Below are 24,448 nucleotides of genomic sequence, written 5' to 3'. Positions count from 1 at the left end.
GTTTTCTTCATGGAGCTTTAGGGTGGGAGACACATCCGGAGCACAGCTACACTGCAGAGTCTGCAGGAACAAAAACAGGGAACTGCCGAGCAGCAAGTCAAAATAGAGGAAGAAGCCGCAGCTGGGTCAGATGATTCACAGCTCTGACCCATGCAAGTGCAGAAAGCTGCATGAGGATGGCACTAGCAAAAACAATTGCCAGAGCATCCTCACCAGTGACTGAACAAAAAGTTTGTCTTTTCTTCTGTCCCCATCACTAGGCCCTTTCCTTCTACTTCTGCATACATAATTATAGGTACAAATACAGTTTTCTTTTTCACTTCATCCTATGAGGAAAAGATGTAGTAGCATGGTCACAAAATTTGCTTAGAAAGAAATTATTTTGAGACTGAAGTGATCTGAAGATCCTGTCATGTGCTCATGCCTGGGAAAAACTTCACCTGCACTGTGGCAGGGGGACACAGAGAGCTCTGGGGAGAGGATCATGGTGGAACCAGTATTGACATAATTTCATCTGGACAGTCTATGTCTACAGATACACACAGCTCATGCTCTGCCTCTCTCTAATCCCTAAATATGTTTTTACACCGTAGTTTAAAATAATTCCAAATTGCCATTAAAATAAATATCTTTGTTTTTATGTAAAAAATGCTATTACTTAATGGTTGTGCTGCCATGCTATATTCATCTGTTACTCAAAAGCAATATTTTTATCCAGCAGCTAGTAATTTTTCACTGTTTTCTCCTCTTCCTTTCAAATTTGTATCTCTTTCCTACAGAGCCTGAACTGTTTCACCCCACAAGTGCTCCAGATTTTGATTTTGTCCATTATGGCAATAGCAGCTATTTAATCATTCCTTCTAAAATGAATTGGGAAGAAGCAAGAAAAGCATGCAAGGAGAAATCTTCAGAGCTTGCCAGCATTTTTGATTATTACAGTAATATATTCTTGCTGCTGCAGGCAGTGCAGTATGGAGACCCCTTATGGATTGGGCTCAACAGCAATGTGGTAAGATTAAAAAAATAATAGTTGGTAAAGTTAAATGCTGCTACTATTAGCAGGAGAATTGTAGCATGAACAGATTTAGAAACCTAGGACTGGTGGACGGTCTCACATATTTGGACTTAATTGATCTTAAACCATTAAATGCTATTTTAGGCATTAGAGAAGGATGAGAACCTTTGGCCCCACTGGGGTCTCTTTACTAGTGCTGTATGAATCTTGAAAACTTAGGTAAAAATACCTGGTAAACTTTCAGATGGCCATCTTTAGGACAGGTGACCCCTACTAAAAGGCTCCAAGATGTTCAGGAGGGCTAGTGCCTCATGACCATTGGCAGCTGTAGCTTTTCCATTATCTTTTGTTTCAGAAGGTTTCATAGGCCAAGCCACCGCACACTTTTGAACACATATTCTTTATTATACCTGCTAGGTCCCAAAAGTTACAATCAGTAAAAGCTATACTGTATCTGATGTAGTGAATACTGAGATCCAGGTCCACCAATTTGTAAAGGAACAGTTGAGTGATAATCAGCATTATTAGCTCTGTGACTGATTGACAAATTGAGCTTCAGCTTCCCCACTGAATATGCAGTTGCTAAATGCACTTAATTATCATATTTCTGTTTCATTGTTCTTTGATCTGACTAAACCACTTTGATAATAAAAATTAGCTTTTTCATCAGTAATTATCATCTTAACTATTCATTGTTTTTACTAATTGTGATCGACACTGATATATAACATAGCAAAACATGTCTGAAATACAGTATCCCTAGGGACACTTGTAATAAATATTGTGTAAAAATAGAAGTTCCACTTATATGATGCAGCAGCAGTCTGATAAAGCCCTCAGAAGGCTGAAAAATTGTCTGAAAAAATGAACTTGTTGCTGAACAATACATATTTCCACTATTCTAACAATGTCATCCCCACCTCCAACAGAAAAAAATTATCATGTAAATGATGGGTAGTCACCAACCTTAAAATACATCCTTCCACTTGCACAAGTGCACAGGGCATCCCTACCAAAACCAAAATAATAGTGTTTGAGTCTGCTTGATACCAAAGTTGGTTGTTTTTAGTCAAAGCAATATGATTTAAAAAGCAGCTAAAATTCCATTTTGATCAAGCTTGAATCACCAGACATCCCCCTGGTACTTATAAACAAGCCATCCTTGATCATGCAGAGTCAAGCTTTGTGGATCCTCCTGTTCCCCAGGCAGTGAGTGACCTTGCCCTGTTGATGTCAAGCTCAGTGTGACCTTGTGCACCTGGAGTCTCTCCTGACACAGCTAGACACTGGAGTGAGATCACATCTTATCCCCTTCTTCTTAATGGCAGCAATAAATTTTCAGTGTCTTTTCGCTTTTTCTTGTAATTCTTCTTATTCTTCCTGGAAAAGAAAAAAGGGGAGGAGGAAAAACTAAACAAAGACTCAAGAAGTCCTGTTCAACATATTTCTTTTTTGCTTCTTACAAAGTAATAATGTTCTCTGGTTCTTCATAGTGATGGCTGCAGTTTGCTCCTGAATGTTTCTCCTCAAAACTGCTGGAGCTTAGAGTCCTTGCTTAATAGCCAAATCTGAAGCCCATTTCCACCTGAGCTTTCCACAGGTTTCATGTTCTTAAAGTCTTGCTGCTTTTCATGGAGATCTGACTCTTCTGGGATGGTGATTCCACCTTACAACATTGTCTGACAAGGGACTGAGTCCCCAGGGAGCATTATTTAGCCTTCAAAACACCTCCATGGGCTGTTCCAGCATGGGAGCCATACTGCTGTGTCCAGTTTTTATGTTGCTGAGTCCTGATTCAACCAGTATTTTAACAGTGCTAGCCCAGATACACAAACTGAGCTGCCTGTATCACGTTAAAAATGTGCTTCTGTATGACTCATTTAGCTAAAACAGCAGATGAGAGTTTAGAAAAGTTATGTCAAATGTCTGTTTCAATTTTAGAATTACGGATATTATAGATGGACTACTAAAAGGAAAGTAAGTTTTTCTAAGTGGGACTATGAAGAGCCAAAACAGAAACTAGCCTGTGTCTATCTAGCACTCTCTGGGAGATGGAAAACAGCACGTTGTAATGAGAAATATTTTCCTGTCTGCAAAAAATCTGAGGGTAAGCAATGGCAATGACTTTTGTTGGTATGGCAGAAGCCTTGCTTTATCTGCTTTGCCTGAATTACAAATTCAGTATATATCAAAGTATATATCAAAAAATAATAAGTCTGAGTATGTAATGTCAGTATCTGTATTTTGCATGACAATGTTTTATTTTGATGGAGTTGGCATTCACCAGCAAAGATCTTGCCATTTTACTGGACTGGAATGATAGCTGCCATGGGAGCAGGCAGACAGATCACAGAGGTTGTGGGAACATCAGGCACTGAGTCTAGAGTGTGAACTGTTTTGCTGACAGAGGTTTTATGGGAAGGTCTGTAATAAATGAATTCCACTGAGTATAAAATAAATTTCATTTCTCCAACATAAACACAATCATTCTTATACTGGTTATTGCTTTATTGATATTAGATTCCAAAAACTGGATATAGGAGGAAGAGTTGTATCTGATGAAAAGGGTCTGTTATTAGCCCCAGAAAAGTTCATACTTCATAGGGTTTGTATGGGTAGCACTGAGGAATACTACACAGTAAAAGTACAGGCAAACCTCAGGATGGGACTTGGTTTTTTGCTTTTTCATTTGAATGACATCTGTTAGCTCTAGTGACACACACTTAATGGAAACTCAGACTTTATTTGGGAACTTTTGGGTTTGTTTTTGTTTTGGATTGGGTTGGGCATTTTGTGTGTTTTTAATGGTTGGGGTTTTTTTAATTTCTTTGCTGGGCCATTCTCTGAACTTCATAGCTGCTAATTTGCAACTTTTATTTTAAAACCACAAGTACTAAGTGACAATGTTGCCTTTTCATAATGTCACTGCTAGTAGGAAAATAAGGAGTCACTACATAAATTATAAATGAGCCTCAGATTACTCTATGCTTTGTCAGATATAAAGATGTTCAGAAATTCTATGTAAGGATCGTCTTCTTGAGGAAAATATTAAATGGGAAATTTATATGCTATTTCATTTAAAATAAAACTTATTTGAACTTTCTGAGAGTTTGGGAGTTTCCTGGGGCATTTTTTTCTGCTTTTTAAATGCTTCTTTTATTTATATAAATTTGTTGACTATAACAAAACAAACTAGAACCAAAATTCTTGAACACTCAAATATCCTTGAAACAGTCCAAGTTTGATTTAGATAGTAACACAGAAGAGCACAGATTCACACTGAGTCATCCTCTCACAGCTGACCAGTTTTGATCCTTGTTGTCACTCTTGACTTAGACACTGATAATTCTAGCACTGTGTGCCAAAGAATGCTTTAAACACTTTTAAGAAAATGTTTTAATGTTTGATTTCATATATGAAGAACTGCAATCCTTACTGAATGAAAGCATTTATAATATCTCATTTCTTCTAGACATACTTCCTTCTGACCCCCCTCAGGATATTGGACAATGTCCTGAATCTGATCACATATCTTGGATTCCTTTCCGAAGCCACTGCTATAACTTCAATGCCAATGAAATTACCTGGGCTCAGTCTGTGACTCAGTGCATTCGATCAGGTAATTAATATTTTTACCCAAATATAGAATTTCAATCTTGACATTAAAAAGAAGTCTTGAAAGAAATCTTGAAAAGTAATAATGCAAAATCTGCAAATATTAAAAATAAGGAATAAATTTCTCATTTATTTTTTATTGTTATGTGCTTTTCAGTTATGTTGATTTTAAGGTGATTTTATTGTTCTATTTTTCCAGCTGTGCTTGTTTCTTGTTCTTCATTCAAAAAATCTCTGTTTTTAGTAAGATCTTAAATTTTACGCGATTTGAAAAAACTCACTTCTTTCTGGCCTTATCCCTTCTTTTCCATGTCTTTCCCTAAACAATAAGCAAAGTAAATATCATAATAGCAACCACTCATTTTTAATACTGTCTGTGTGATCCAAAAGGGGCTGCATGTGCTGCCTGGTAGCCCCTGCTCTATCAGCAAGGTTCCCTGGCAGGCTGCAGAGCCCGGGGAGGGAAAATGCTTCCCTCCTTCTCCTTGGAGACATCTGTTCCTGGCCAAGACCAGGAGCAGTACCTTGGCACTCTTTCACCTTTGCTGCTGAGTCATCAGCTACTCATCCATGTCTCAGGAGGCCAGGAAAGAGAAAATAAATTGTTTCATACCTTTTTAGATCCTCTTACCCCTCTTACCACCACTGCCACAAAAATGAATACATTGGTTTGAACTGCAGATTTGTTTGCTTTGCAGTATTGCATGCTACATATTATTCTGTCAAACCACGAAGAACAAATAAATAATCACTGATAATTTCTATGAACAATAACATCCAGTCACTTGAAAACACAGTGCACCTTTCCTGGTGTTTAAAAGTCATAATCTTCTCTGTGCTTTTGTGTCTTTCACTTCAGATAACATCTCTCACTGTCTGTGCTGTTCCCCTACAGCTGCACACTACCCTGTGGACTCTATTTCAATTCTTCTTTACTCTCTGTCAGTGGGAGAGGTTTTTTATTAACCTTAACCTGTCTCAAAAGCTGTAACTATGTTGGGGATATCTCCAATCATCTTCCTTTTTTTTTTTTTTTTTTTTTTTTTTAATAGGTGGTATGTTGACTTCTGTAGAAGATCTGTATGAATCAAACTTTTTAATAGAACATGCAGATTTATATGCAAGCAAGACAAGTGGCTTCTGGATAGGAATATACAGAAATGTAAATGGTAACTATTTTAAATTCTATAAATAATCATAACCAGACTTCATTAAATGGACAAAAATATTATTAAAATAATAGATTTTAAGCAACCAATTGAAGTACAGTTGGAGTTCAGACCTGAGTCCTCTCAGAGGTTGTCTCCTATTCCTGGTCTCTGAGAAAGCTTTTTCTGTTGGGGAAAAAAGTCCTGACTGTCTCTCATCTTCTTTTGGCCTGGGAAGACTCATGTGGGACTTGTGTGAGTCCAGCCCGAGCCCATGGCATAGAGCTCCTCTCTGACTCTATGGAGAAAATTAGGCTGCTTGCTAAAGCATGCAGTAGAAAACATGCATCTGGAAGAGAACACTGATATCAGACTACAGGTAGTCAGAAAAGGCTTTATTTTAGATTATTTTCAGCCTACTGAAACATCAAAAGTTTTTTTAGAGTTTATAAAAAAAGTTTTAATTTTTACTAAATGTATGATATAGCACTACAGTAAAAGCTGCTTGATTTTCATTGAGTGCTGATGAAATAACAATTTTTTATAAAAATTCTAAATGTCTTTTTTTTCAATTTGAAATTTTAATATCCTAGGCAAACTTACAAAGAAATGTAAATTAAAACTGTGATACTATTATGACTGAAAAATCTGCAAATCATAATTTAGGAAAGCAATTAAATTGTTTTTTGACAAGAATCAAATGACATAAAATGCATCAAAAACAACAACAGACGGAATTTCTGAAGGAAGTATTGCTTTATAGGCTGAAGAAAGCAATATTATGTCAATATGCACTAAGATGAAGACTTTCCTGTGGATCTATTAGTATTAATGCTAACATTTGCCACATCAGGGCAGCTGCTTTGGCAAGACAACAGTGCCTTAGACTTTGTCAACTGGGCTGAGGGGCAGCCCTCGGGGGACGAGCTGAGTTTCTGCGTGGAGCTGTCTGCAGCTACCGGCTTCTGGAGTGTCCTGCCCTGCTCTTCCCAAAAGGGCTTTATTTGTAAGAAACCAAAGAGTAAGTGACTTCTTTCACATTCGCTCTTTCCTTTTCTGGTTTTATTTCAGTAGCAATAGCACAATATGAGTGTTGCAAAGGACTGACACAAATGTTTCAATGTTCAGACAAAAATAATACAAATGCACTTTTTTTTTTGTTTGCCCTGTTTATGATTTCTTGCTTCATAACCTGTGATTTTCTTACACTATATTTTCTTACATAAGTATTTCCTGAAAAAAACCCCAAATTTCTTTATTTTTTTGTTCCACTCCAACATAAACACATTTATTTTCTACTGACATTCCTATTTTCTTTCTATGGAACAAGAGAGGCATCAATAATTTGCTATTCTTCCTCTTGCTGTACTACGATACATGCTGTTCCAGCAAGAGATGGATGAAGCAATTCTATTTAAATAGGAGCGGAAGTGCAATCCAGAGAGCATATAGTGACCTTTGAAAAGAGTAGAAGTGTTTTGGTTAGCTTTTTTTTTTTTTTTTAATATTGTATTTCTGTATAACTGAGCACCATCTGCTTTAGTCAGGAAGCAGAAATATCAGAATATTGTGAGCCAAGCAAGCATGTGGTATTTTGGAGTTTAACTGTTAATTCTGCAAAAAAGTCCAATTTCCTGCCCTGTTTCACAACCCCAAAGTTCAGGATGTTTCTGAGGTTCAGTCCTTTCCCCCACCAAAGCAAACCTGAAGCTGGTGGGGGAAGCAGCAGTCACAGCATTGTTCAGGGTGTGTTCTAGAAAGAAAAATTCTGCTTTTAGGACAACACCTAGTTTTCCTTGCAGGCAACAGACACTACTGAATGATAGTGCTCTGCTACCAGAGAAGCAGAAACTCACTATCACCACACACTTTATGGGATGGGTTTGCCTGTGAGTGGCCCCGATGCGCAGTGCCGGAGTACGGGGGGCATTAATTCCCCGACACCGGCTTCCCCAGCAGAACGGCGTTTCAGCACAGCCGGGGGTTTATTCCATTACTGCCAGAGAGAGAGAGAGAGAAATTTCACAGCTGCTTCTCCCTCTGCAAACACACCAGAGCCCAGTGCATCGCCCTGGTTCTGCTGCAGCAGTCCGGGCTCCCGGCGCATCCCCCGCTCCCGGCGGCGCCCGGCGGCTCCCGGCTGGGAAAAGCCTTGCAGACGGCGCCCTCTGTGCACAGCCGGGAAAACCCGCGCAAGAAAGCTCGAGTTTATACGTGTGCAAATAAATTATGGTAAATTAAGACCTGCTGGGTCTCAAAAGAGTTGTGTGTGATACTGGAAAGCTCAGCTGTTCTCAACAGTCGATCAAATTTTCCCAGTCTCCACAAGAAACAGACCTGGTGGAAAGGGCAAGGTTAATTAATCAGCGAGAAGAGTCCTCTCAAAACAGTCAGGAACCATTACCACTTAGCTTGGAGATGTTCTCGCTTTTACAAAAGAAGAAATAAGGGGGATTTAATGTGCAAAACACTGTTTTATTGAAGAGAATATGGGGTTAAAAAATCCTTCATGCCTCTTCTCATTTAGCAGATGTGTTTCCAGAAGTGATGATGACGTGCAGGTTACCAGACCTTTTGCTAAAATGAAAGTGTCAGGAAGAAAATGTGACCTTTTTAGATTTTGACTAAACATTTGTCTTTATCTTTGACAGCTATTCTTAAAGCAGCTGGAAACGTGGAAGGTAGGATTTTTTTCCCTTCCAATTAATTTCAAAAGTATGTGCTTAAATTTAATATTATTTATTTAGAATATATATATTAATATGAGCTTAATTTACTTAATTGCTATTGAATTTTCTCCCAGCCTCATTTATCAGTACCTGTAAGACCCTTAGGGAAGCCTAAGATAATTAAATGCTTTGGTAAATTGATCACCCCCTCTCTGATTGTCCTTTTGTGACATCCTCTTTTGGTAATATCTATGAGGAAGACTGACACAGAGACATTATAATAGATTTTCCATGTGGTAATTAAGGAATAAATTATAGTTTTCAATAGTCTTATATTTTTTGTGGCTATAGTCCATTCATTTCTATTTACTTTTTATTTATTTACAGATGCCAAAAAGGACAAAGTCAGTGGTCACCTGAATATGTGGATACTACCTACTCTCATCCTCATAATTTTACTGGGGGTGGGCTTCATGATTTATTTCTTGTTCAAGATCAAAACTGGAAGTGGAACTGGAAGAGAGGTGAGGCGGAGCAGCAGTCAGCTGGAATACAGCCGTGCCCTAACTGCAGGGGACAATGGAAGTGGTGCTACCAACAACAAAGAAAAAAATGAACAGAGTGTTGTCTGATGGGACAACAGAGACAAAATAAATGGTTAAGCTGAAAAAAATATAGCTGAACTAAAGGAAACCTTAGTCTCTCTTAGGTGCGTGTAACTTGTACTATGAAGTAAAATTCCTTCAGTAAAGATTAGGAACTATTGCTGTATGCTCCTCAATAAATACTCTCAGGTATTTATTGACTTAGTACTGTACAAAATTACTAATTAAGCAAGCAAAGAAAATAACAGAACTAGTGGGAATTTAGATTTAAAAATTATGGGCTGCTTATTTAGGAATTTGTGACAGCATCACATACAGTCAAGACTAACACTGAGCACTCTTTGCAGAGTGCTCAACCTTAATGCCTGCACTTTGAGAGTATCTCACCATACTGTTCTGAAGCCTCCACACTGTTACTTAAGTGATGTTTGGAATAAACAGAGATTTACATTAATTTTTTGTCCCTGTTGCTGCCCTTGTCTTATACCCTTAACACAAATATCTTCCTTGTGATAGTATTATAAATGAAATGCAAATACTTGTCCTTCAGTCATGGCTTCAACTTGAATTTTGCAAAACAAATATGTCTTTACATACAGCCTTACTCTATGACTTTGAATGTTTTTTATCAATTATGAACATGAGACTATATGAATAAACAAACTATATATTACATAATAACATTTCAGTTATTTCAATTTGCTTAATTAGCATGTGGAGATGATACGTGGTTTGTTGATCTAATGAGTCTTCTTCCTTAAAAAAGAGGCTGACAGGAGGAGACACAGAAATGTGAACATGGCATATGACTAAAAAAGTCATAAATAAACTATAAAATAAAGTAGTTGCCTAGTAAATTTTGAAATAATGCATTCCTGGTTTTTTTTCTATTTGATCACTCATTTTAGGATAGCTTTGCTTACTATCTTCCACCTCTCTGATAAATGGACTGATAACTGGGCACTGTGTCCATGATTCAGGCCAGTAAAAGAGTGGGGCACAAAACAGTGCCTTGCTAGTGAAATGTTCTAGAAGTTTACTCAGATGTTTAAGTTTTCTAGGAATTCTCTGTTGTCTATGACATTCTGAAGAGAAAAAGTTCTCAAGGATCTCTGTGAATTACAAACCTTTAGAAATTGCATACGAACTGCAGAGGAGGTGTTACATGACATTGGATTGACAACTTATAGATAGGGCAATTAAACAAAACATATTGCAAGGGATAAGGAATAAAGGCCATTTCTTACTCAAACTACTTTTAATGACAGTCCTCTTGATCTTTCAACTTCTTTTCTTCCCTTCATGTAAGTTAAAAAAAATATACTTTTTTTTTTTTTGTAAATACTGAACTGGATTCTGGGCTGTTTGATGGCAACTGATTAAGGCAAAGTAAATGAAAAGACTAAACAGATAAAAAATCCAACATACTATGTTTAAATGTTTTATATTTTATATTGACAACACAACTCCAAAGACTCTGTATTGTGTGAATGAGTTTCTTCTATCTTATTAAGGCATGCTTTACTCTTCCAGAAAAAACTGTTAGATTTGTCTTCATAATAAAGCCAAGAAAAATGAGATAAAAATTTGAAGGGCAATTTCAGCTGAATTTCTTTCCTCCCTTTTTTTCAAAATTACTAAGGGGGTTGTACATCATACCTGTAGTTCATTTCCACTTAATAAATGACTGAAGATGACTTGTAAAATTTGAAACTATTCCTCTATTCTAGTCTCATTTATGCTTGGTACAAAGAAAGAATAAATTACTTAAATTTTTTCCTACTTTATGAATTAAATATTTTTGAAAGGCAGTTTTTTTTCCAAAATCACAGAAAGATTTGTAAAGATTTGGCTAATTTGTATTGGTTCTTCTAAAATAAATTCACATGAAATGACAGCACACTAGTTCTACTAGCTGATACACAGGACAGATAAAAGGCAGGTGTATGCATTTCGTAAGTCACTGAGAAAAATTGAATTGTCCTGTGGGGGTTAATTTTTCATACTGAAATAGTCAATATTGCTCACTGAATAAATTAAATCAACATATCTTTTGTAGCAGTGAAGACCTTTCTCGCTAAGAAATTAGCATATATTTTTCTCTGAGTTTCTTAGGTATATGTCTGACATCCATTTAAAGTGCACTCTCTGCTTCTTTGTCTTTGAGGGCCAGTTACAGTTACTTTGAGGGAAAGTTACAATTCCAGCAGAGAACCAAGAAAGTTAAAAACAATTCAGTGGAATGATCTTGAACTGTTCAAACTTTGACACTTGAATTTGAATGGATGGAAATTTCACTTTCAGATGCTAAGTTTGAATTTTGTAATTATTTCTAGATTTCAAAATACCACATGTGACAGGATATTTCCTTATTTAGAGCCCTGAGTTTTCTCTTTCAACTAAAAATCTCCAGAACCAAGAAGGAGCCAGCACCAACTGATTCTTTAAAGACCTCTACTGCAGCAATTAATTTCATCTCATCTCCTTGTGAATAAGAAGACAGAATGAAAAACTTGACCTTTTCTACAATTTTAGTTTTCCTCTCATTTGTTCATACTGCTTTTCAGACACTCGGTGAGTCTATTTTTCACTGTCCCCTGCAAAAGTGGATGTGAAAGTGGGCATATTTGTTGTCTTGCTGGTTTCTCTGGATCTTTAGGATTTTCACATAGATTTACTACTCTACATTTCAATTTTCTTCTAATGGGAGTGGTCCACAGAAGTTTCCAGAAAACAGATACAGAGATGTTGATTTTCTTTTAAAGAGAGGGGAATATCCAAAATGGGGTAAAGCTGGGAATCAGAAATCTGGACTGAATCACATATGTAAATAAAGATTGCCTTTTGGGTACAACTTATTTATTGGTTATGTTTGCTAGTATAAAGTAGATGGACTTCACAGTGTGCTCCATAGTCTTTGTCTATGTCATATAATGTGTGACTAACAAAAAAATGAAAAGGATAAAGTACTTAAATAGGGTGTTGCATGTGTATCTTCTAGCCTTAGCATGAGATTGTGTGGGTTGAGGTGGAACTTGTGGATTGATGTAAGGTGTAGCAATTCTGTGGCTGAGAAGAAGCGAGTGAAAAAAAATTAGAAATATTTGAGAGTCAAGAACAGCTGTGGAATAACTGCTACTGCAGTAAGAATAAAGATGAGAGGGATACTTAAATCTCTGAAGTTGGCCAAAGACAGATCACAGCTCCTTTTTTAAGTAAGGGACAATAATTTTCAAAGATGTGTTTACTTTATCCTTCAGTTCATGAGATTTGTGGACTGGGGTACATATCACAGCTTCCAAAAGCAGACACTGTTCCATGTGAGCTGTGACAGCACTACCCTGTGCAAAAAGGGGGTCTCCCACCTGCTCTGTGAGCTGGGAACCCAACCCAAAAGCAGAAACCTCACAGTTTCCATCAAGAACTCCTACTATTAGATCAAAAAATTCTGTGAGGGACAATAGCTGGTACTTATGGGACTACAATAAGCACTTATTTACTGAGCAGTAAGAAATTAAAGACTTTATAATATTTAAAACTTTTTGCCTAAATGGACAAGGAAAGAAGAAACTAAGTCTCAGCTCCAAATTTAGATTTGCAGAAGTGAAACTCCCATATTACTGAGCTGGTCAAAGTAATACAGGGAATTTCTGGAAGAGCTCAAGAACTATTCTTTCTGTCATACCCTCCCAGAATTTCCCAGAGACCTTCTCCTCTGTTCAATACCAATATTGGCTTGCCCTAACATCCTAAAATTTTACTTTAGTGTGTGGAGGGGAATCTCACTGCCTCTTGTGAGCTATTCTCTCAGATGGATATGGCAGTGATGCTGCATCTCTGTTTCCAGGCATGAATTTGAGTCACAGAGAGCTGAAGGGCAAAACCTTTTCCTGTTCTTTGGGTCCTAGAATACTTATTGTAGTCCAAATTTCAATCCCTCATGACCCAAAGCCAGTGAGAGCTGCATGGTACCTGATATTTTTAGGAGCATGCAGCTGTTTGCCCAGGAGGAGTTGCTTTGTGTGTTACAGCAGAGCAGCAGTTTGGGACAGCCCTTCCCAGCAGGGTTTACTGATCTCAATGGATTAGAGCATCAGGCTGCCTGTGACCCTTTGGGAGTGCTAACTCTTGTGTGGCACTCACAATGCACAGGCATGCAGGCCCACACCTGTAGTATCTACATGCTCTTCAGTATTTGTTCTGGTGACAATGCTTGTGATTGATTGTATGAATTATATTGACTTCTAATGATAGATGTGCTAAGGAAAGGATGCCAGATCAAGGCAAGGTAACAAGTCACCATTACATAGTTTTTAATTCCAAAAAAAAATCTCCAAACCATAACCGAACATGTAAATTCCAGGAGCAATGTCACAGAAGGCTTGCTCACTAACTCTATTAAGCACAAATGCAACCCCATGCAGATGTATGTCACAGGAGATAAATCTATAATGCATGAAAGTGATGGCCAACTTCCAAATTTTCAGTAAAGGTCTCTTCTGGAATTCTTGAATGAAATGTGCATTTCAGAAGAAGATAAAATTCCATTATTATGAAAACATATTTGAAGCTGTCTTAATGTAGTTTTATGTGCTCTTATTCCTCTGTATTTTATTCCCATGTATTTAGTGAATTTACTTTTCGTTCCCAGAATGAACTGTGTCTTGAAAATACCATTTGATCCTTGTAAAAATTTGCAGCCTCCTGACATGAGTTTATTCTATTCTATTCTTCAGCATAGAATAAACAGCACATATTTCTCCTCACAAACTCCCCTTACCATGTGCTCACCCTAATCAGTTATTCTGAATGTTTTGTTTTACAGACAAGGAAGTATTCTTAATATTCAATGAGGATACTAAGTTCTGTTTAATTGCTCAGAGTTCTGAGGCAGTTACAACAGCTGCTTGCAAGAAAAACAGTGACTTACAAAAATTCAGGTGGGTCTCTGATCATCTGTTAATGAGCATGGCATTTGCACAATGCTTGGGAGTGCCCAACAAGAGAAACCAGGCTAAAATTTCTCTGTACCCATGCAACAAGAAAAGTGAATTCCAGAAATGGGAATGCAGAAATGCAGCCTTGGCAATCCAAGGGGAAGATTTATTTCTCAGTGCTGGCAAAAAAAAAGAAAATATTGCGCTGAAAACAGGATCAGAGGCAATGGATAAATGGAAGATCTATGGAACCATGGATAATTTGTGCTCTCAAAGTTACGAAGGTAAAGTTTAAAGGTTATTTTTGTTGGTTTATTGAATCCACTTGTTTGCCATGAGAGATAGGGTCCTTTGATTTCTACCCCCCTTAGCCTAATACCATCTTTTCCCCCTGAGACAATGGTGGACTAGAGAATGATTAGTTCACATATTCGGGCCTGTATCACTCCATCCTAGACAAAAACAGCTGCTTAGGTTCAGACAGAATGCAGTATGTGAGAAAAATGTGTGTATTTTTTGTTCTCTACTTTTAAAGCAAATGTGGATGTCGGGTTTTTTTTAATTGTTAGTGTTAATCACTCTTCCCAGTGGTGCCTAGCAATAACACAATGGGCAGAAATGAAACACACAAAGTTTTGCTTGAATAAGAGGAAGAACTTCTTTCCCCAAGCACTGGAACACATTTGTCCAGAGATGTGGAGTTTCTCTCACTGGAGATATTCCACAGCCATCTGCACACCATCCTGGGCCATGTGCTCTGGGATGGCCTTGCTTGAGCTGGGAGATTGGACCAGATAACCCTTTGTGATCCCTTCCAACCTGAACCATTCTGTGATCCTGTGACTTTTTAATCAAAGCACTTTATTTAACTGCACACTATTACTACTGAGATTGTATTAGTATTATTGGATGAAAGGGGAAAAAAATCTAAGTTTAATACATCAATATTAAATGTAAGGAAATAATTCCATGCATAATACTTTCAGTTGCTCTAGGAGATTTCAGACACCAAAAAATCCCACAATATTGAACCACATAAAGGGGAAGTTAAGCCAGATGATAAAAAGATAGCATTATTTTTAGAAAATTATATAGTAGGCAAAAATGTATTGTATATATTATATTATTTTATATATATAAAATACATATTTTATGTATTATGCTATATATGCAATAAAAATCACTGCAGCTCTTTCATAGTTGTCTACAGCATGAAACTGCTCAGTCTCTAGCTGGTATAGCTGATTGATAATATTGATAATACCCAGAAGCAAAGGGTAAATTGAGAGACCTACCAAGAACCATGGAAGACATCACTGCAGTGATGCTGCCAAATGTAAATTGATTCCTCAATTACACTGGTGTAACACTTGTCATGCTTTTTCCACATAGTTTTATGGAGAGTAGACACTTCAATTCGCACAGCTATATTAAAACATCTCTTTTGCCCCCTCAGACCTGTTTACACTGTTAGGAAACTCCAACGGAGCTCCGTGTGCCTTCCCCTTCCTGTTGAGTGGAAGATGGCACGCTGAGTGCACAGCTGCTGGCAGGTCAGATGGCTTCTTCTGGTGTGCAACAACGCCCAACTTCGATGAGGACCATTTGTATGGGTTCTGTCCAGCTGCCAGTAAGTCCCACACACTGACATAGACCCTGCAACACACCACTGCTACATAAATATATCAGTATTGGGATGCTGTTAGTAATGCAGAAGGGAAAAACCTGGCAGTGGTCTAAATTTTACTCAAAAATGTTTCCTTCATGCAATAACATTCTTGACAGAAGTAACAAATCTACTTACTAATGGACTACAGTCAGGCTGAAAGTTGTCTGGGTGTGTCCGTCAGTAGTTGGACATAGGCTTGGGCATAGCCTATGAGCTTCTGAACAGATTCTCACGGTACACAATGAACAAGACACAGTTTTGATTTATTGGCTTCTTTACAATATTCTTTTTCTCTTGGAGATTATAACATTTGAATGGAAAAGTGCAAATAAAGGATGAAAGGCTTCTCACTGATAATGTCAGTGACACACCCTTTTTTCTTAACAAAGATCAAGACAACTTGTGGGTCTGAGCCTTAATTGCTCCAAATTGTTATTTCACAAATGAGCTTGCAGTTAAATTTTGCCATAACACTTTGTGTGAAATGTTTATTACAATCTCAGGTACTAAATCACCTTTCTCTCACACAGACATTGACAGATTTTGGAGTACAGATCCTTTGACAGGAACCCACTACCAGATAAACCACCAGTCAGCTCTCACATGGCACCAAGCAAGGAAGAGCTGTCAGCAACAGAATGCAGAATTATTAAGTGTCACGGAGATACATGAACAAATATATCTAAGAGGTGAACTAATAAGCAAGATGCAGAAAAAACTCTTTTGAAAGGTTTTTTTTTGACTGATTACAAATGTTTCAATGCTTTAATCAAATTATAGTGAAGAGCTGATGTAAGAAAATGCTATCTATACTAATCAGAAATGCTGGAAATGCTAAATTTTCCTAGCAAATCTCATTAGAATTAAATTCTTTTGGTTATCAGATTTGATTGATAGCAAGAGATCCTCTCTCTGGATTGGACTTAACAGTCTGAATCTCAACAGTGGCTGGCAGTGGAGTGGTGGCTTTCCCTTCAGATACTTTAACTGGGCACCAGGTAATATTCTTTTTAAACAATTTTTGGAATTATAACCTGAGAATTATGCTTTTCTTCACTAGATATAGCTCACAGAATTTCAAGCAGAAGACCTAAATAATCTCATCTCCTACCAGAGGCAGATAAAGTAAAATGCACTAGTTAAGCTATATCATACTGGGAATGGCTTCAAGTCAGTGAAATCTTCTGTGTCTGTACAGCTTTCACAGGGTTATCAGACCCGGCATCCTGCAAGGACCCAGCTGCCAGAGAGCATTGCTCCTGCAAAGCCTTCCTCTTTGCTTATGCTTTTTGCTCTTCTCTCACTCAAGAGTTCATGGCATTGACAGCTTATCTTTGAAAGTCAATTATTGCCATGGCAACAGCTAGTTGCAGCAAATTCTGAATATATGCAGGCATAGTGCAACTTTCTGCCTTCCCAAGACCCAGAGGTGCCACCTGCTTTTACCTGGCACAGAAAATGAAGGGGAAGAGCAGAGTTGCTGAGCCTGGTGGAAGATTTTCTGCCTTCCGTTGAGTTGGTCGAATTCCTCAAGCTTTTCAGGGCCGAGGGGTTGCATCTCAGGTCACTCAGCCCACAGCCCCAAGGCTCTGTCTGTATCCCACACAATGGCTGTGGTCATCAGTTAATCTACACACTTCCAGTTCACTGCAGAATTAAGTTGTAACTTTTGTGGGGAGAGGAGAAAAAAGGTAATTCATCATACTGTGGGCCTCTCTGAGAAGAAAACACTGACCATTTCCCAGGGATAGTGGTCCTCTGGAAAAACTCTGGGGATGTTGGTAGAAGAGGCAGGCAGAGGAGAGACAGCAATTGTGAGGGAATGTCAGGAGGTTCTGCTTGCAGCAAGGAGCAAATCTGCATTCAAATTCCAAAGGGACATGCAGAAAGGACCACTACTCTGTCATCAAATGTGTGAATTATGCAATAAGCATCAAAATAAATATTTTTATGTGTACTTCTAAATTAATTTTCCTTATCTTTGGTAGAAAAATAATTGCAGGAGTGAAATCATGAGCCCATAATTGACACATGAAAAGGTTATCAGTGAATTTCTCCTTTAGCTGCTGACATTAACCCTGTGCTACATAAAAATAATTTGGGTTTTTATTCCATTAAGGAAGCCCTGAACCTGAGTCTGAAAAACTCTGTGCAGTACTAAACCCCAGAAGAGATTCTAAATGGGAAAACCAGCCATGTGAGCTGAAACTTGGCTATATCTGTAAAAAGGAAAAACCTACAAAGGATACTTCAATTCTTCCATCGGGTATGTCAAGCAAATAAAAAACCTTTTGATAAAGGTGTAATTTGTGTCACTAAAGTTAAATTTAATGGCTTTAAAAAAAAAAAAAGGAAAAGCAAGCATTGGAATTTGTTTTCTGCTATAATGACAGGTACAGAACAAAACATATTGTTATTTCTTTAGCAAAATATATTTAAATACTGAAAATGTTCCTGGAGCCCGCTAATACACAAGCATTTTTTACTTCATGTTATTATTCACAATTCCAGAGGCACTGGGTTAAGCCATAGAGTTTCATGAAAGTATCATGGCCTGCATGGACATGAAAATAAACTTAGAGATGCCGCAGTGCATTCTAATGAAAACACTGAGGTTTGTCACAGAAGGCTTGGGAAAATGGCATCAGTAGGTTCAGAGCAAATTCTTGATGGCAAAAAGATGGAAATCTTTTTAAATTTTTATAAATATTGCTAAAATTTTGATCTAGAAAGATGGCAGAAAGGAGCTTCCTTTGGACCACTTTTCTACTATACTTCTTTTGGGTTTATTTAGTGAGAGTTGGCATGGAAAGCCATGTGTGCAGAGAATTATTTCTGCTGCAGTAATAATGCCTTTCCTTTATGAAATATAAAAAAACATATTTGGGTGGGGTATATTGTGTGGAAATGCTGCACATGAAATTCCAAATATTCCTCTGGATAGTGAATACTTCACATTAGTGAAGCCCATTAACAACTGGCTCCAGTCTTTTCCTCTTTTGTTTAAATGCAGTTTGCTTTCTGCAAATGTACCATGAGCAACAACATACAAAAATATATGTGTGAGGAATGAAGTACTGCTTACTTGTTACCACCTTCTTTTCGTTCTAATTGGTTAATTAGCTAAATACTAAATGTAATTGCAGTTATTCTAGACTTCAGTTTGCACCATTTAAAAACTTGAAATATCTATTGGTTTTTAGGGGATGTAGAGTCTGTTAAATGCCCAGAAGAATGGTTGCCCTATGGAGGTCACTGTTTCATGGTTCATAGAGACCCCAAAGAATGGAGAGAAGCCCTAATTTCCTGCAATGAGAGCAATGCTGACCTGGCCAGTATCCACAACCCTGAGGAGCACGGCTTCATATTGTCTCAGCTTGGCTACAGTGAGTATTTCTACAGGGCAGTGTTTGGTACAAATAGAGAACTGCACTACTAGAAATCTTACAGGATTTAAATAAAATAATTCTTTCTTACTTTTCATGAATATTTATAGGGAAGGTCACAGATCTGTAGGTTAGAAAAACTCAAAAGCCAAAAACCCACTAGAGGAGTCATAATGGTCTTTTCATTTTCATTTTAATTATTTTCATTTTGATTTTAATTTTAATTTGTTTTTCACTGCATGAAATCACTTGAAGGAAATAACAGCTCTAGCCACTGCAGCATTTGAGTGGATTATCTGCATCAGACACCTTGTAGGTGTAGATACTGTAATGTACTTTACTGATAAAACTAACAAATCTAATTTCCTCCTAGTATCTAATTTTTAACTTGAAAGAAGAATGAGAATTACATTTTGAAATAAACTCCTCTGTCTTTTACTACAGATTAATTAGCATTGCAACATTGTAATTTCAGCTCATCTCCATAAAATCTTCCTCCTATGGACTGTTTCAACTCGGGTAATAACGCAAATGAATTCCTGTCCTTAGGAGCTGTGGATGAGCTGTGGATTGGCCTGAATGACCTCAAAATTCAAATGTACTTTGAGTGGAGTGATGGGACTCCTGTGACATATACCAAGTGGTTGCCTGGAGAACCAACCCATGAAATCACTGGCCAAGAAGATTGTGTCATTATGGCAGGAAAGGTAAATCATTCCACATGAATTATACAGTACAGCACTGCACTGTTTGACTTTAGGTTTTATTTCTAGGGAGATTTTTAATACAACTTAGCATAGTTCCTAAGTTGCATAGAATCAAAGAATGTTATCTTTATTCACTCAGACATATGGTTGTTCTAAATTAAATTGAAATGAAATTCCATATAAATATGCCAAGTAAACCTTAACAGTCTGGCAGTGCCACTTAGCTTAAGATAACCTCACCTCCAAGCTCAGATACCTGGAATCCATTAAAAAGTACAGATATTCACATTGAAATTGTACTTTGAAAAGAAAGATAATGTTTCTAATGTAAAAAGGTTCTGCCTCACTGTTTTTCACCTCTTCCCAAACTGCAAGTAGGATGGATACTGGGCAGACAGTGACTGTGACAGGAAGTTAGGCTACATCTGCAGAAGCAATCCACTAGAAGGAGTTTCTGGAACAGCAAAGACTGATCCTGCCTGCCTGAAGGTAAGAAGAAAGCATAACCAAGAATCTGGTTAGCAAAATTTCACAAGCTCCTGTTGACATTGAAATGATCTTTTTTTTTTTTTTTTTCCCTAACAAGTGTTATTCCGGAACAAATTCAGGGTGATAATTTTCACTACATTCCCATATAAGGAATAATAATAAGTCAGACCTATTATCTTTCAGAACTTTCTCTGAAAGGGGCTAAAGCCAATCCTGTAGTTTTCTGCATATTTTTTATGTTGTTCTGCAACCATCTGTGGTTATTGAACATGTAATAGGGACTGATAACAATTCTGGATTATGCAGCATGATACAAGATGATGACAAATCTCACTATTGAAGCCAAATCAAAACAATAAATCCTTTTTATAAGTGAATTTGTTCTGAGCAAGTTATTGTATCCTACCATTTCCCCCCTTCTTTTCCCTCTTTATACTTGCCTGTTTACTCCTATTCTATATTTAGTAATCTTTCCCACAAGCCCATATGGGGAACAGAGCTGAAACTCATAGTGCTCAGTGGAGTTAAACAGCAGCCAAACACTGAACACAGAGTTTATTTACCTTTCTTGAGTGCACCAAGCAAGTCTTGAGATGGCATAAAAGGAAAAAGTGATTGGAATTCAGCTGCAATTTTGAGGATTTTGCTCTTCAGTGGTTTATATGTTACCTCTTCAGACAGACTTTTTAGGTGACCTGATGTATTAAATCAATTAGTTTATTTACTTTAGCCTCGAAAACATAAGAAACTCAAGTCAGCATCTCTAGATGCTAGATAGACCACTCTTTTTTTGTTCCGAGCAAAGTATAATTTTATTCATTTCTGTGTCCCTCTGACGTTTTTACCAGTAAAAAATTTATGTATTATTGTCAAAAAAGTGAGACTCATGGGCATTAAATCTCTTCTTTCTGCCCTGAATGTTTTCTAAGCTGGATTTCCATTGGTACACTGGAATTCAAATTTATACATAATAATGATAAGTTATATTAAGAATATGTTGGCAATATGTATTCATAGAAATTCAAGTACTAGAACATATGTTGTTTTTAACTGGAAGTTTATTTCATGTGTTCTTGGCAGGGTTGGGAAAGACATGGTTTTTACTGCTACCTGATTGGACATACCTCTGTAACATTTTCAGAAGCAAAGAAAACCTGTGAAAGGAGCAATGGTTATCTAACAAGTATAGGAGACAGGTATGAAAGGAGTTTAAAACTTGTATATCTGATGCAATAATACTGGAATTTGAAAAAATAGTTGAGAATTAAAAAAAAAACAAACAAAAAAACCTCAGAATATCCTTTTTCTAAATAAAAAAATAAACATAGTATGGCTTTTCTTACTAAAAATAATTTACACATTAATGTTTTCTAGTACTTTACTGTGAAAGAACAGACAACAGCAATTTTGGCTATGTAAGGAATAGTTTTTCAGTACAGCACAATTTCACCCCCTATTGCAGCTAGGACCCAGTTAAACAACATATTCCTCATAAGAGGAAATTTAATGGAAAATCTATTCATTCTAGCTGTGTGAAGTTTGGATGCTGAGGAGTGGAAGATGGAAGGAAAGCTAGCCTTAATCCCATCTGACTCCTGTAATTTCAGATATGAGCAAGCCTACCTGACCAGCCTCATTGGTCTGAGCTCTGAGAAGTATTTTTGGATTGGTCTCTCAGACATGGAAGAGAAAGGAATTTTCAAGTGGGTGACTGGTGAAGGTGTTCTGTACACAAACTGGAATGCAGCAATGCCTGGTACTCTACTGATGCCAAATGATTTTACCTTTTTCTTTTTATATATTCTCTGTATTCTTTACATATATATTTGGTAGCTTATTATGGTATTAGAAGCTAGTTCCAGTGCTTTTCCTTGTCTTTTCCCTAACCAGAAGAACAAAACATATTCCAGAGCTCCAAGCCCCAGGGGATACAAGGTCCCTCTCCTATCTTGCTTTTTTTCTGGGAACCAAGGTGAAAAAATAGCTCTTCAAGATATATTTTCATAAACAGCAGTGTGCCCTAGTGGCCAAGAAGGCCAAGGGCATCCTTACCTGCATTAGGAATTGTGTGACCAGCAAGAGCAGGGAGGTCATTCTTCCCCTGTGCTTGGCACTGGTGAGGCTACACCATGAGTGCTGTGTCCAGTTCTGGCCCCCCAGTTTGGGAAGGATGTTGAGATGCTTGAGCATGTCCAGAGGAGGCAACGAGGCTGGTGAGGGGCTTGGACACAAACCCTGTGAGGAACAGCTGAGGGAGCTGGGGCTGTTTAGCCTGGAGAAAAGGAGACTCAGAGGTGACCTTATCACTCTCTACAACTGCCTGAAGGGTGGCTGTGGTCAGGTGGGGGTTGGTCTCTTTCTCCAGGCTCTTTTTCCAGCAGCTGACAGAACCAGAGGACACAGGCTTAAGCTGTGCCAAGGGAAATATAGGTTGGATATTAGGAAGAAGTTTTTTCACAGAAAGAGTCATAAAGTACTGGAATGGTCTGCCCAGGGAGGTGATGGAGTCATCATCCCTGGATGTGTTTAAAAAAAGATTGGATGTGGCATTTGGTGCCATGGTTTAGTTCAGGTGTTAGGGCATGGGTTGGACTCAATGATATTAAAGGTCTCTTCCAACCTATTGATTCTGTGATTCTGTGATTTAGAGAGGGTTGATCTGAGGGAAATTACCTCACCTCTTATGTCTCTTATTGGTGATTATTGTCAATTATGCTAATTTGCTAAACTTGTAAAACTGTATTCACCCTGTGGTAGGGTAGGAATTTTCTGGACATTTTTCATATCTGCCCCTGGAGGCCTCCAATAAAGACCAGCCTTTATATTACCTCCTATACTAATATTATCTCAAAAGTATGTTGTTTCATTTCTAGGTTCTTTAAGGCATCACTACCACAGGACTAAATCTATGTTACTATGGAACTCTCTGTGTTCCCTAATTCTAAACTGTTTTCTAACATTGATAAATCCATGATGACACATATGAACATTCTGTCTTTGAATGTCTGCACATGTGAGGCTGCAAATCAAATCCTAGGTTCAGTTTTGGGTCCCTCACTACAAGAAAAATATGGAGATACCGCAGTGTGTTCAGAGAAGGTCAACAAAGCTGGTGAAGGGTCTGGAACATGAGTCTAATGAGGAGTGGCTGAGGGAGCTGGGGTTTCTTAGCCTGAAGGAAAAGAGAGCCACTGGAAACTTTATCACTTTCTACTACTGCCTGAAAGGATGTTGTAATGTGGTGGAGATCAGGCTCTTCTCCCAAGTAACAAGTAATAGGGGAAGAAGAAATGGCCTCAAGGTGCATCAGGAGAGCTTTAGATTGGATGCCAAGAGATGTTTCTTCACAGGAGTGCTCAGGCCTTGAAATGGACTGCCCAGGGAAGTGGTTGAGTCACCATCCCTGGAGGTATTTCCAAGATGTGAAGATATATAGATGTGACATTGATGGTTTAGTGGTAGGCCTGGCAGTGCTGTGTTAATGGTTGCACTCTACAACCTTATGGATCTTTTCCAACCTAAATCATGCTATGATTTTCTATGATGCCATGAAAATATTTATTTTCTGACTCCTCAGTTTTTCCAAGAGCAAAATCAAACTGAGCAGAAAGGATAAAATCCCTTCCAACCTTGGCAATGATCTGCCAAAGCCTTGCCATTAAGAGGAAAGAGGCAGGCAAGGAGTTGTTCATGCACTCAAAGGGAAGGGACATTTGATGATGAAGGACTTGCTGGTTTCCTCTTTTCACAAAGCTCTTCCTCTGAGTGGACACTACACTTAATATTTCAAATAGTCTTTTGTATATTAATTACATGAGCCATAAAATGTTGAAAGAGCCTCTTTAAAAAACACTTCAACTTGCTTTTTTATCTCATAAAGGGAAGAAAGCTGGTTGTGTTGCCCTTCGGACTGGAAATGCAGCTGGACTATGGGATGTTCAGAACTGTGAAGTAAAGGCAAAATTTCTCTGCAAAAAATTAGCTGAAAAAGTCACTGTTCCTGCTGCTTCTGAAACAGTTTCTGATTCCGAATGTCCTTTGGGTTGGGATACAAGCAATAGCACTAATTCATGTTTCAGAGTAAGTATTGTTTCTTGCCATAATCCTACCTGGGAAACAGGAGCGCACCAAACAGATAAGCAGTCTAAACATCACAGAATGGCACAATGTAGCAAGCTGTTACACAACTATTCGAATATCACTGCAGT

General features: G+C 37.8%; 2 protein-coding genes across 4 annotated transcripts in view; both read left to right on the top strand.

Moving 5' to 3' along the window:
• The window catches only part of LOC100231534 (macrophage mannose receptor 1), a 34,001-nt gene extending 23,233 nt beyond the window's left edge, over positions 1-10,768 (top strand). For both annotated transcript variants that reach the window (XM_030264593.4, XM_072925469.1), the window contains exons 23-29: positions 780-1,009; positions 2,957-3,122; positions 4,488-4,634; positions 5,683-5,799; positions 6,632-6,799; positions 8,430-8,459; positions 8,835-10,768. In XM_030264593.4, coding sequence (XP_030120453.4) covers positions 780-1,009; positions 2,957-3,122; positions 4,488-4,634; positions 5,683-5,799; positions 6,632-6,799; positions 8,430-8,459; positions 8,835-9,079 — 1,103 coding nt within the window. In that variant the 3' untranslated portion in view covers positions 9,080-10,768. The remainder of the gene's footprint in view (positions 1-779; positions 1,010-2,956; positions 3,123-4,487; positions 4,635-5,682; positions 5,800-6,631; positions 6,800-8,429; positions 8,460-8,834) is intronic.
• A 624-nt stretch (positions 10,769-11,392) lies between these two features.
• LOC100219050 (macrophage mannose receptor 1) overlaps positions 11,393-24,448 on the top strand; it is a 33,209-nt gene continuing 20,153 nt past the window's right edge. Inside the window, exons 1-12 of one of the 2 annotated variants that reach the window (XM_030264587.4) lie at positions 11,394-11,626; positions 13,878-14,273; positions 15,446-15,619; positions 16,189-16,347; positions 16,543-16,656; positions 17,778-17,924; positions 18,862-19,044; positions 19,594-19,751; positions 20,130-20,240; positions 21,321-21,436; positions 21,848-21,996; positions 24,121-24,320. In XM_030264587.4, the coding sequence (XP_030120447.4) occupies positions 11,557-11,626; positions 13,878-14,273; positions 15,446-15,619; positions 16,189-16,347; positions 16,543-16,656; positions 17,778-17,924; positions 18,862-19,044; positions 19,594-19,751; positions 20,130-20,240; positions 21,321-21,436; positions 21,848-21,996; positions 24,121-24,320 (1,977 nt within the window). In that variant the 5' untranslated portion in view covers positions 11,394-11,556. Of the gene's footprint in view, positions 11,627-13,877; positions 14,274-15,445; positions 15,620-16,188; positions 16,348-16,542; positions 16,657-17,777; positions 17,925-18,861; positions 19,045-19,593; positions 19,752-20,129; positions 20,241-21,320; positions 21,437-21,847; positions 21,997-24,120; positions 24,321-24,448 lie in introns of both variants that reach the window. The other variant, XM_072925468.1, reaches the window with a different exon arrangement.

The sequence above is a fragment of the Taeniopygia guttata genome, chromosome 2 (assembly GCF_048771995.1).
Source record: "Taeniopygia guttata chromosome 2, bTaeGut7.mat, whole genome shotgun sequence".
In the NCBI taxonomy this organism is placed as follows: domain Eukaryota; kingdom Metazoa; phylum Chordata; class Aves; order Passeriformes; family Estrildidae; genus Taeniopygia; species Taeniopygia guttata.
Note: the sequence above shows the minus strand (reverse complement) of the source record. Positions and strands in the feature narration are given on the sequence as shown.